General features: G+C 37.8%; 1 protein-coding gene across 4 annotated transcripts in view; it reads left to right on the top strand.

Annotated features, from left to right (window-relative positions):
* DOCK10 (dedicator of cytokinesis 10) overlaps nt 1–12,114 on the top strand; it is a 256,600-nt gene that overhangs the window by 222,456 nt on the left and 22,030 nt on the right. For all 4 annotated transcript variants that reach the window (XM_064587156.1, XM_054505990.2, XM_045867857.3 and 1 more), the window contains exons 40-47: nt 545–669; nt 1,951–2,063; nt 3,653–3,790; nt 4,477–4,659; nt 5,188–5,298; nt 7,532–7,747; nt 9,189–9,246; nt 9,574–9,672. In XM_064587156.1, coding sequence (XP_064443226.1) covers nt 545–669; nt 1,951–2,063; nt 3,653–3,790; nt 4,477–4,659; nt 5,188–5,298; nt 7,532–7,747; nt 9,189–9,246; nt 9,574–9,672 — 1,043 coding nt within the window. The remainder of the gene's footprint in view (nt 1–544; nt 670–1,950; nt 2,064–3,652; nt 3,791–4,476; nt 4,660–5,187; nt 5,299–7,531; nt 7,748–9,188; nt 9,247–9,573; nt 9,673–12,114) is intronic.

Below are 12,114 nucleotides of genomic sequence, written 5' to 3'. Positions count from 1 at the left end.
ATTGCCTGCTTTCCTAAAAAAAAAATGTTCTATTATGTTGGCCAAATGATAGCTTAAATGAAAGTAAAGAATGGGAAGTGTTCCTACTTCCACATAACACTGGCTCATTCCCCCAGATGGACATGCAAAGGAGACATTGAATGAGAACCATTGCAGTCCATTGTCATCGGCCTGGGAACATAGCTGCACTCAGGGCCCCCTTAGCTCTCTCCCTTACCAGGATGGAATCCCATGGAATTCCCATGGAATCTCATGATTTCAATAAACAATAATGAATATGCTTGTTCAGATTTAAATTCAGTATCTGTTATTCTTCTATCATTCTTTGGTATTATTATCCTTCTGAACCTATTTTTGGCTTAAATAAAATTTCTCCAAAAGTATTCTTAAAACTCCCTTTTATCATGTTACCTGTAATCAATATTTCTAATACAACATCTCTGTTTAAAAGTCATTTATATTTGACTCAATCTAGAATACTTGATTGAACATCAATATGTCATATCTCTCGTACTTTAACCATTTCTTCCTATTTAATTTTCAGGATGCATACCACGTCCACTCATGAAGGACATAAGCAGCACAGATCACAAACTTTACCTATAATTCGAGGCAAAAATGCACTTTCAAACCCCAAACTCTTACAGATGTTAGACAATACCATGTCCAGTAAGTAAACAAGAAATAATAGGAATGTGATGGCAATCAGTGTTTCTCTAGATGTGTGGAAAACATGAAATGCATTATAATGTCAGAAACATAGGAAATGTTGGCATGCCCCTGAGACCACTGCTTTTCAAGCTTGCTGTAGCCCAAGGAATTTTCTTAGAGGGAAAAAAAAATCACTAGAGAGGTGGTTTAAAAAATGTAGTGTCCTTATAAGGAAGAAAGGAAAAAAGCAAATAGCTCAAGATAATCTGCTGGGTGTAGCTCCTCTGGTATCAAGTGACTTTGCTATTTTCAGTCTTATGGGGGCCTCTCTCAACCAGATTATTACTTTCTGCTCTTCGGGAAGAGGAGTAAGTTGCCCATGTCCCAGAAGCAGTAAGTGTGACATCTTGAACACAATGATACACACATTTCAGCTTGTGAATGAGGAAAAATGGACCTAGTGTTTTGTACCGTGTACGTGTTAGTGACTATGGGCATGTGACCAGAGTTACCTGTTTGAAGGCATGTGCCTTCACCTATAAATACCTTTAATGTCATTAATGGCCATTAATGCACACTGCCCACAGAGACTGTACATTTAGTCTGTTAGCCTGGGAGCATAAAACTAGACCCAGACTGAGAATGAAAGAAATGTGACTCTGTCAATGCCTACATCAATGGAAAAGAAGTAAGAAATAATGGCAATGGATCACTCTTGTCTACAGCTGACATGAAAAGGGCACACACACTGTCTTAGTCAGTTTGAGTTACTACAACAAGTTAACAGTCTGGGTGGCTTAAACAACAAACATTTATTTCTCATAGTTCTGGAAGGGTGGGAGGTCTAAAGTCAAGGTCCTAAAAGATTTGATGTCTGGTGAGAATCCTCTTCCTAGTTTGCAGACATGCAGACATGTTGTGTCCTCACATGACAGAGAAAGGTGATCTTTCTGGTGTCCCTTTTTATAAGAGCACTAATCCATTCATGAGGGCTCCACCCTCATGAGCTAATTACTCCCAAAGATCCCCCCTCCAAATACCATCACACTGGGGATTAGTGCTCCAACATAGGAATCTGGGGGGGACACAAACATTCAGTCTATAGCATCCACTAAAGACTCTGTATAGAGTTTTTGATTCAGCCAATAAGGTAATTGAACAAACAAAAGCGCTTTGATTTAATAAATTGCTTATCAAAATACTAATAAACATTGAATATGTTATAATAGAAGAAAGTCCTTTATGAGATACAAAGAGTTTTCTTAGACATTTATGCATGTTCTACCTTATATTTTGTAGGCAACTCCAATGAAATAGACATTGTGCACCATGTGGACACAGAGGCCAATATAGCTACAGAGGTTTGCCTGACTATTCTAGACCTGCTATCCCTCTTCACCCACATTCACCAGGTAAGTTGATTCTAACATCTTCTGCAACCATGATAAAATGGGAGGAAGAAAAGTTGTGGGAAGTCGAGAACATGTTTTATGAAATCAAGTAACCTTACATAAATCAACCTAAGTGTGAATGGAAAAAAATTTGAAAGATGAGATTCAGAATTTATCAGAAGTTGACTACTGCTCAAATGATATATGTACATACATATGTCACTATCATCAAATAATAAGCATTTTTCCTTATTCCTCCTGCTTCACTCTCAGACAAGCCAGGCTGAGGGAGAGTGTGACTCTACTTTTCAATCTCGAGGGGGAGACAAATGACAGCTAGATCCAACAGACTAATAATGCTGAGCATATTTTCGTGTGCTTATTTGTCATCTGTGTGCTTTTGGTGAAATAATACCACTACATACTATTAGAATGACTACATTTAAAAAGACTGATCATACCAACTTTTGGCAAGGATATGGAAAAACTGGAACTCTCATCCACTGGTGGGAATGCAAACACTCTGGAAAACAGTATGGCGGTCTAAAATGTTAAACATGTGTCTATCATGTGACCAGCCATTCCAATACTGAGAATTTACCCAGGAGAAATACAAGCATTTGGTCACACAAAACTGTGTACACAAATATTTATAGAAGCCTTATTTTTAATAAACCCTGAAGACAACCCAAATGTACATCAACAGGTGAATGGATTTTAAGAATTGTGGTATATCCATACAATAGAATACTGCTCAGTCATGCATAGTGAAAGAAGCCAAACAGAAAGAGTATTGTATATTTCCATTTACATAAAATTTTATAAATGCAAACTATAGCAATTACATGTCAGTTATACCTCAATAGAGATATTTAAAATATTAGCTCAATCTAATGAGCTTACAGATGTTCAGGGTTGAACTAGGAATAGTTGGATCCACTGAATAAAGTCTACACCAAACAATGATTATGCCAAGAAAGCTCTGCTTTCAGGTGAAATGTCATCATGGTGGTAGAAAGAGCAAAAACCGTATTTTAATTCTTTATTACTCAGTGAAAATGTCAGTCAAATCTCAGGCATCACAAAGTCGCTACCAATGCCTACGAGGACCTGCCTCTCTGATCTCATCTGTGACCTCATCTTCTACCTCTCTCCTCATCTCACCCCATGCCCCATGCTCAGGCTGTTCTGCTCTTTTTTTTTTTTTCAACCTTGAACTCATAAGCTTCTTCCCAATTCATATCCCTAGTACTATCTGTTTCTCTTTCCTTAGTCCCTTCAGATCTGCCCATAGCCAATTCCTTTAGCTCACATGTCAGTTCATCCATTAAAGAGGTCTTGACTAACTAACTTATCTAGAGTAACCTTATGCCCAAAGCAGTTACTTTTTATTATATCTTATCATCCTGCTCTATTTTCTTATTTAGTAATTTTTTCAATCAGTGCTGTGTAAGTTTCAGTGGGAAACATAGACCTTATCTCCTTATTCAACACTATTTCCAGTGCCTACAATTGTGCCTACCACATAGTAGGTTCACAATAAATATCCTTTGAAAAAAATGCAGTTGTCCTTTAACTCATCCTAAATAACTTCTGTGTTAAATTTCCAGAGACAGCTCCAACAATCTGAATGTCAAAATTCAATGATGAAGAGGGTCTTTGACACCTACATGCTCTTTTTCCAAGTCAACCAGTCAGCCACAGCGCTGAAGCATGTGTTTGCCTCCTTGAGACTGTTTGTATGCAAAGTAAGCATTCTCCTGGTTCCAGTGAAAGCTCGGGGAAAGATGATGATACACACATATTAATCCTGACATCTCTCAGTATGGAGGGAAGAAGGCTTGTTTTCTTCAATTTTGGTTTATGTGGTTTTATTAGACTATTTTGGGGTTTTAATAAGCCATTTGATTCATGGTCTGAAAATAAGTTCACAGCCTTGACAGCCTATAGGCTGGGATATCAAAAGGGAATAAAATTAACAGCTAGCCATCTTTTTGGGGGGTTCTCAGTGTTTGCAACAGAGAGTTAGGTAAAATGCACATCATCAACTGTGATGTCCATTCATGCCAAGTAAAGTTGCCGCATTAAAATAGACAGAGCTACCACCTTTGAGGATCACTGTGGTTTTACAATGTTGGGCCAATAGAAAACATTTCAAAGCTCTCAGCCCCTGGTTCTGGTTTGTCATTGGTTATTGATGCATGGGAGTCTTACCATGTAGAGAATGAGTATTTCTGGGGAAAAAAAAAAAGAAATATTAATATAGACTTAAATAAATACAATTCTATCCCTTCCACTTGCAAATGGAAGAAAAAGACAAGGTTAAAAAAAAAAAGAAGTTGTTGGATTGTGTTTTAAGGAATTCTAAAATTGGGCATAAACAGAGCAACTTGAAAGCATGGTCGGCCCTTAACCAGTCCTTCTATTTCCATAGTTTCCTTCAGCATTCTTTCAGGGGCCGGCCGACCTGTGTGGATCGTTCTGCTATGAAGTCCTGAAATGCTGTAACCACAGGTCACGGTCAACACAGACTGAAGCATCAGCACTTCTGTACTTTTTCATGAGGAAGAATTTTGAATTTAACAAGCAAAAGTCAATTGTCCGGTCCCACTTACAAGTAAGTGCTGCCAAATTTCAGTAATTTGTTGTGAAAACCACTCATCTGTTCCAGCACTGATAAAAGGCTCCTGGCCCCAGGGCAAGAGCTACCAACTCCTCTACCAAAGCCCTCCTTAAAGACACTCAGCACACTCAACTCTCACTCAGAGGAAGAGGGCAGCTGGGCAGAAATCAGCAAAGCCCATAACTCCACTTGGACTTTTCCTTTCTTCTGCCAGGGAACAAAATCAAATAGAATACACGACTCGGGAAACCATGGCTATCTCTAGGATGCCAAACCCCACCAGATTCTGCACGCAGAAATGTGTTTCTTTAAGGCACCCCAAGATTCCTGCAACCTTCTTATATAAATATTTTAAATTATAGGAAATGCCCTAGATGACATGACCTTCTAAAAATTTAATGCATGAAGATGCTACCTTGGACCCACAGGGAGAAATCAATGATACATTCATCCAGTAATTTCTTTAAAATTATTATTTCTGAGTTACCATTTTTGAAGTTTCATTGTTCTTTTCTCTTCTAGCTCATCAAGGCCGTAAGCCAGTTGATAGCCGATGCTGGGATTGGAGGCTCTAGGTTTCAACATTCCCTTGCAATTACCAATAATTTTGCTAATGGAGACAAGCAGATGAAAGTAAGAAATGCCTTGTGGACATTTTCAAAGATTTAGGAATAAGACTAAACTGAATGATTTTGTGAAATATCAAAATCATAAAAAAATACAGGTTTTGTATTTTGTTTGTTGAGACTTGAACTGAGTGTAATGTTGAGTTTGCTGGTTTGAATTAACAAACAGCTCTGACCACTGTCAGTCTGTCATCCATTAAGTGGAATTTGCAAGATGTGTGCTTGAATGGGATATAACAAGAAAACTAACCACAAACCTCCAGAAACACAGTGATTCTCTCATAATCCTATTTTTGGTCAAATTTTTTGAATCTTTCTTTTACAAATTTCTGAAGACTTAAAAAAAAAAAGTTTCTGAAGACTTCTTTAGTCATAGTACTGGAAAGTCCAGGGATAGAGTCTGGCATCAGGCATGGCTCAACCCAGGGATTAAAATAATGTTTCCACATTAATTCGAAAAGATAGCTGCACCCCCACATTCATAGTAGCATTATTTACAATAGCCAAGCCATGGAAACAAGGTCCATCAGTGAGTGAATGGATAAAGCAGTTGTGGTGTGTTTATTCAATGGACTAGCATTCTGCCATAAAAACTGAGGCAATCCTAGCATTTGTGACAACATGGATGGACATCGAAGGCGTTAAGTCAGCCAAAGTGAAATTTTGTGAATTGTTAAGTGAAATAAGTCAGACAAAGACAAATACTGTATGATCTCACTTATATGTGTAACCTTAACAAAAAAAAAAAAAAACCTGAATATTGTGGAAAAAGAAACCAGACTTGAGGTTATCAGAGGCAGGGGGTGGGAGTGGGGAAATTGGGGGAAGGTGGTCAACAGGTACAAACTTCTTGTTGTAAGATAGATAAGAACTAGGGATGTCAGGTACAACATGATGACTGTAGCTAACACTGTTCCTGCTATATAGAAAAGTTAGTTGTTAAGAGAGAAAATCCTGACTTGTCATCATACGGGGAATTTTTTTTCCTTTTTCCTTTTTTTCTTTCTTTCCCTTGTACTGCATCTACATGGGGAGATGGATGTGAGCTGAACCGATTGTGGTACTCATTTCACAATATATATAAATCAAACCACCATGCTGTATGCCTTAAACTCATCCAGTGATGTATGTCAGTTACTTCTGAATAAAACTGGAAATAAATTTTTTTTAAAAGATTTTATTTATTTGACAGAGAGAGATACAGCGAGAGAGGGAACACAAGCAGTGGGAGTGGGAGAGGGAGAAGCAGGCTTCCCGCGGAGCAGGGAGCCTGATGCGGGGCTCGATCCCAGGACCCTAGGATCATGACCTGAGCCGAAGGCAGACGCTTAACGACTGAGCCACCCAGGCGCCCCTGGAAATAAATTTTTAATAAAGTTTTTTTTTAATTAAAAAAATCATCATGTTTTTAGGCCCCCTTCCCCTACTGCCTCGATTTTTGCCTCTCTCTATCTCTCAGTTCAGTATTCCTCTTTGTTTACTTCATTTACAAGTAGGCTCTCCCCATGAGCTTACTCTCAGAAATTCTGAGGACACTGGAGTATCCTATAAATGGGAAAAAAGTGCATCAGGGCACCTGGGTGGCAGAGCTGCCTAAGTGTCTGCCTTCAGCTCAGGTCATGGTTCCAGGGTCCTGGGATCAAGTCCTGTGTGGGGCTACCTGCTCAGCAGAGAATCTGCTTCTCCCTCTCCTTCTGCCCCTCCCCCTCTCCCTCAGCTCATGCTATCTCTCTCTCAGTCTCAAATAAATAAATAAAATTGTTTAAAAAATAAAAGAATAGAAAAGTAAAAGCACTTCATTCTATAGTGCCAGTCAAAGTCCCAGACCTGAATCTCTTTGTCTAAACCTTGTATCATATCCCCATTCCTACACCGATCACTGGCTTGGCCAGTTGTTTGGCCAGGCCAGTTTGGTGGGCCACCCGCTGGTGCCTCCAAATGAAGTAAACCCTTTCAAATCACATGAACCAGAGCCAGAGAGGAGAGCACCTCGAAGAACAATCAGGATGCTCTTACTAAAAGAAGCTAGGTGAGCAGATAAGATGGAGTCCACTGCAGTTCTTATGTTCAAATGTGTACAACCACAATCAATACATGGAATCATATATAAAGTACATATTTATGAACAATAAAGAGAATGCACCAAACTGTGAAGCCAAGCCATAATTAATAGCATAACTTAAGTAACCTACCTTAGGAATTAGGAACAGATAATGACCCAGGCTCTCTGTTTTCCAAAGAACAGCAACTTCCCAGCAGAGGTGAAAGATCTGACGAAACGTATAAGGACGGTTTTGATGGCGACAGCTCAGATGAAGGAGCATGAGAAGGACCCTGAGATGCTGGTGGATCTCCAGTACAGCCTGGCAAACTCCTATGCAAGCACCCCTGAGCTGCGGAGGACCTGGCTCGAAAGCATGGCCAAGATTCACGCAAGAAATGGAGACTTATCCGAGGTGATTAGCGAAGGCTCAGTCCTTCTCCATTGGTATTTTCCTCTTTATCAGGACGATTGGACTTTCATTTACAGTTGAATACCATATTTTTCCACTCATCTAGATATGACCCAATTATATATGATGTGCATTAAATTTGCATGTAGGATACAAGAATGCCCAACTCCATGTAAATAATACCAAGTCAAGGCCAGAGTTGTTGGTATCAACTGCAATTGTAGGATATGCAATGCAGAACTGAAGGTTAAAAGCCTAAGACTAAGGAGGATCGTTGTAAGGGTGTCTGGAAATTGAGTTATATAAGTTAATGTTCTGTGTTTTAAAATGTCTTCCCTGTAATTGGAGTCAGATGGGGAAGTTTGCCACCATGGTGAGTTATCTCAGGCTGCAGTAATCTGTCCTCATTTGCAGCTAGTCTGAACTGGGGATGGAAATATTAACACTCCCACAAGCCATGTGAGGCGAGTGCATTGTGTGAAGGTTATAGATCAATAGCTAACTTTTTTATGTCAGTTCAAACACCAGGTGGATTTTTATGCAGCAATTCACAGCCCCCAAGTGGTTTCAGGACACCAAATGGAAAAAATTTCTGCCTTATTCTCAGAAATATGCCCCTTTGGGGAAAAGATTGTTTTATCTGGGATAGTCTTAACCCCTGAAGTTCTCCTAAATGCATGTGAGGGATCCTGGGCTAGAAATAGAGCCAATTAGAAACCTCGGTTGGAGGCATTTTGGTGGGACAAGAATGAGAAACTCCAGTTCCCTTGGATGGTCCAGAAAATGGAGAAATAACTCCACAACCTTCAAAGGGAAAAGCTGAAGTCATTTGGACCCTTCAGCAGGTCAAGTTCTAGTACGTGTTCAGCAATGTTCAAGGCTTTTCAGGAGATAAGAGAGAATAATAAAATCGCCATATAGTCTGGTTGGGAGGGAGCACACATGTTACATTAGGCCACACTATTTAATCAAGTACCACCTTGTGAAGCAACCATCTTAAAAATAGTAGATATTCAAAGGAGGCCATTACTGGAAGGAAAAAAGCTAAGACGGTAGCTTAATTTTACTCCCAATTTAGATCCTGATGCTGTAGCTTGTAGTTTTACCAAGAAAAGAAAATTGTGGATTTTAAAAATATATACATTAGACTTAGATATTAAGGAAGGAAGGTAGTTCTATTGAAAAATTCTTCAATTCAGCTCATTCACCCACTTGAAGACTACTCCCAGAAAAACACAAACAAAAATTCCCCAAAAAATTTTATTCTTGATTGTGAACTTTTTGGAAATCAAATCTATTCTTGGTTTTGATTCTTTCATTAAAAGGATTCCTCCACATAGTCTCACATGGAATACTGAGTCACCTTGGAAGATTCGTCCTGATTAGACAAATAGTAAAATCTATACTGTGCCTTCCTCTGAAACGGTTTTCCTTTTTATTACAGGCTGCTATGTGCTACATCCATATAGCTGCCCTCATTGCGGAATACCTGAAAAGGAAGGGTAAGACGACCATGTGCAGGGAGAAAAGTCTAGAAGTTGACGTGTTGAAACCTAAATTATAATTAACTTACTAATTTTAGGTTGTATTAATCTCAGTTATGTTTTATTTAGTAACATTAATTTTCACAGATATTTCTAATTATACTGTACTTATAAATTTTAGCTCTCTCATGCCATTATCATGTTTATTTTATGTACAAAAAGGCTAACTGGTCAACCTCTTAGTTCAAAATGAGAATGTTTCATTGGTTAATGATTTAGAGTCTCATAAGCTTGTATTAACACCAACATGTAGCAATGTCTTAACCTCATCTTGCACTACCATAGGTTACTGGAAAATGGAAAAGATTTGCACACCATCCCTGCTCCCGGAGGATATCCACCCCTGTGATAGCTACCCATTACTAACAGCTCCTGGTGGAGGAAGTGAGTGGCCTAACTCTCCCGCATAAACTTTACCCCCATGGAACAGTACAGAAGAAATCACATTGCTGCTTAAAGTCTACTTTGATGAAACTTTTAAATGTATTCTTAGAAGCAAAAACTATCTCAGACCTTCATAACTCCCACTGTAAAAGCTTGAAGCTCCTACCACTCCAAAATCTACCCAAATTTATGAAGTGTAGAACTGAAAAGTTCTCAGCACATAGAATTACATCTTATCCAATATATAGGATTCTGAGTCATGGCCATATTTGCTACCAATCTGCATACTAGTTTGCCCTTGGGATTTTATTCTAAAATTGTTTAAAATTGCAAGAGAAATCTATTTAAATTTTGAAATGTAATAAGACGACTCATTTGAAAAAAGGAATGCCAGAAATATATATGCAGGACTCTATAATGAACATGTTCCATTTCCTTTTTTAAAAGCATAAACTGATTCAGACAATTTACAACATATAATAATTTACAGTATTGATTTCCTTTAATTAAGCATATGTCATCCTTAAAGTTTGATGAAAGATTTTGTAACAATACCTAAAGAATTACTCTTTGTAAAACATTTGGCAATATAGCTAATCCACTTAACCTGTTTCCTCTTGCAAAAGTTTGTTCAAACCCAAAGGTTATGGCCAGCAATGTATTAAGTGTAGTGGAAACCTCAGTGTATGAAAAACAGAAACAAATCTTTAAATATTAAAATCAAAATAACTGAACAAAAGGTAAATGGACTTTAGTTACAATATTTTGGAAACTTAATTAATCCCTTATTCTTTTAAATATGCATATATTTTCTAAAGACTCTCAGTGGATTTTGCAAATAAGGCATTTGAACCAAATGACCAAAGTGAACTGTGAGACAGGGAAGTCACTTGTTTGAGGAGAAGACCAGATCTGGCATGATGACTCGTGTCCACGCTAAAATTCAGGGATCTTCCTGCTTAGCTCCATACTTACAATTTAGCTTCATTTTTATATGCACGTCATCAAACGCATCACTGTTTTGTCTAACGTACCCTTCTTCCCCATCTATTTTGTATCATAATCAGACACTGTACAGCTCCATAAAAATGATTTCAAATTCTAACAAAAAACAAAATTGAAAAAACCTGATAAAACTAGAGGTCAGTTTGAGAAATTATGGAAACTTATATCCCAAAATATTGTGTGAAATCTTAATATTCAAAAAATGTTAAATACCCACTTCCAGACCTAAAGTAACACTGGACTCTAACGCACCCATTGAGAAAAGAATATATTTGTTTAGTAAACTCTAAGGAAGGTGATTTTTTATGATGCATTAACATATATTCATATCCATTGGCATATATCTGAAGTCCTCAGCATACTTTTATATTATGATGTTGCTAAGTCAGAGGAATAAAGTATCCCTTCAGTACAATGTGCACTTAATAAGAGTATCACCAAATATAAGCAACTCCAGAAAATACAACTGTAATAATGATCATCATCCTGCAAAAAATATATAATGATTTTCTCTGCTATATATCCCTGCTAATCGATTGTCATATATTAATATATGTTTAATTACAGGAAGTAATATTATTATTTTCAAAAGTAGGAAAGTAGAATTTTTAATGCAGGGATTAGGTTGCAACAATTATCCTAATTATAATTTCAAGCACTTTTGGGGAGTGATCACTGAGTTACATAGTCCATGAGCTGATAATTAAAAATGAAAATATCTCACAACAGGATTAGCTATAATTTTAAAAGCACTTGCTCCATGTAAGGGCCCACACTAGACTCTATACTGGCAATATCTTGATTAGTTGCCAGTAATAAGTCTTTGAGTTAGGTGCTATTACGGCGTGCTGTTTTCAAGTGAGAAAACCAAGAGAAGTGATACAACCTGACCCAGAGTTCATGGTAAGCTTGTGATGGGGCCAAAGTTCAAAGGCTGGTCTGTTACCCCAAGCTGTGCTCCTGACTACTCAAATTCTCTACTATTTAGTTCCAATCCTCCCTCTGGGGACATTGCCCCTGATCAACTGTCTTTATATATTATCTGTAGAGCCAGATCTTTTTATTTTTATCTTTGTAGCCACAGTGCTAGGAAAATTTAGATAATGCAAAAGAGTGAAAATTGGCAAGGAATGAACATTGTTTCCATAATGCACTGACCATACCAGGTGTTTTCTCAAATATTAATGTATTGAATTCTTTCAACTATCCTTTGAAATAGATATTAACATCTTCAGTTTAACAAATGGGAAGAAACAGGCTCAAAGAGTCTGGCCAAATTAAAACACTGGAACCACGTCTACCTACAAATTCTGTATTCTGTCCATAATTCTGTGCCACATTCTAAAAGAAAATGTGTCACTTGAAAAATGATACAAAATTAGAGAACAGGATCATTGGTTGCCCTGGGAGAGAATATTTATCAACAGTCATTATATA

This window comes from Mirounga angustirostris, unplaced genomic scaffold, assembly GCF_029215605.1.
Source record: "Mirounga angustirostris isolate CCGP_5_RB_7025 unplaced genomic scaffold, mMirAng1.0.hap1 SCAF_3, whole genome shotgun sequence".
NCBI lineage: Eukaryota > Metazoa > Chordata > Mammalia > Carnivora > Phocidae > Mirounga > Mirounga angustirostris.
The sequence above is the reverse complement of the archived record's forward strand: the minus strand, read 5'-3'. Positions and strand labels throughout refer to the sequence as shown.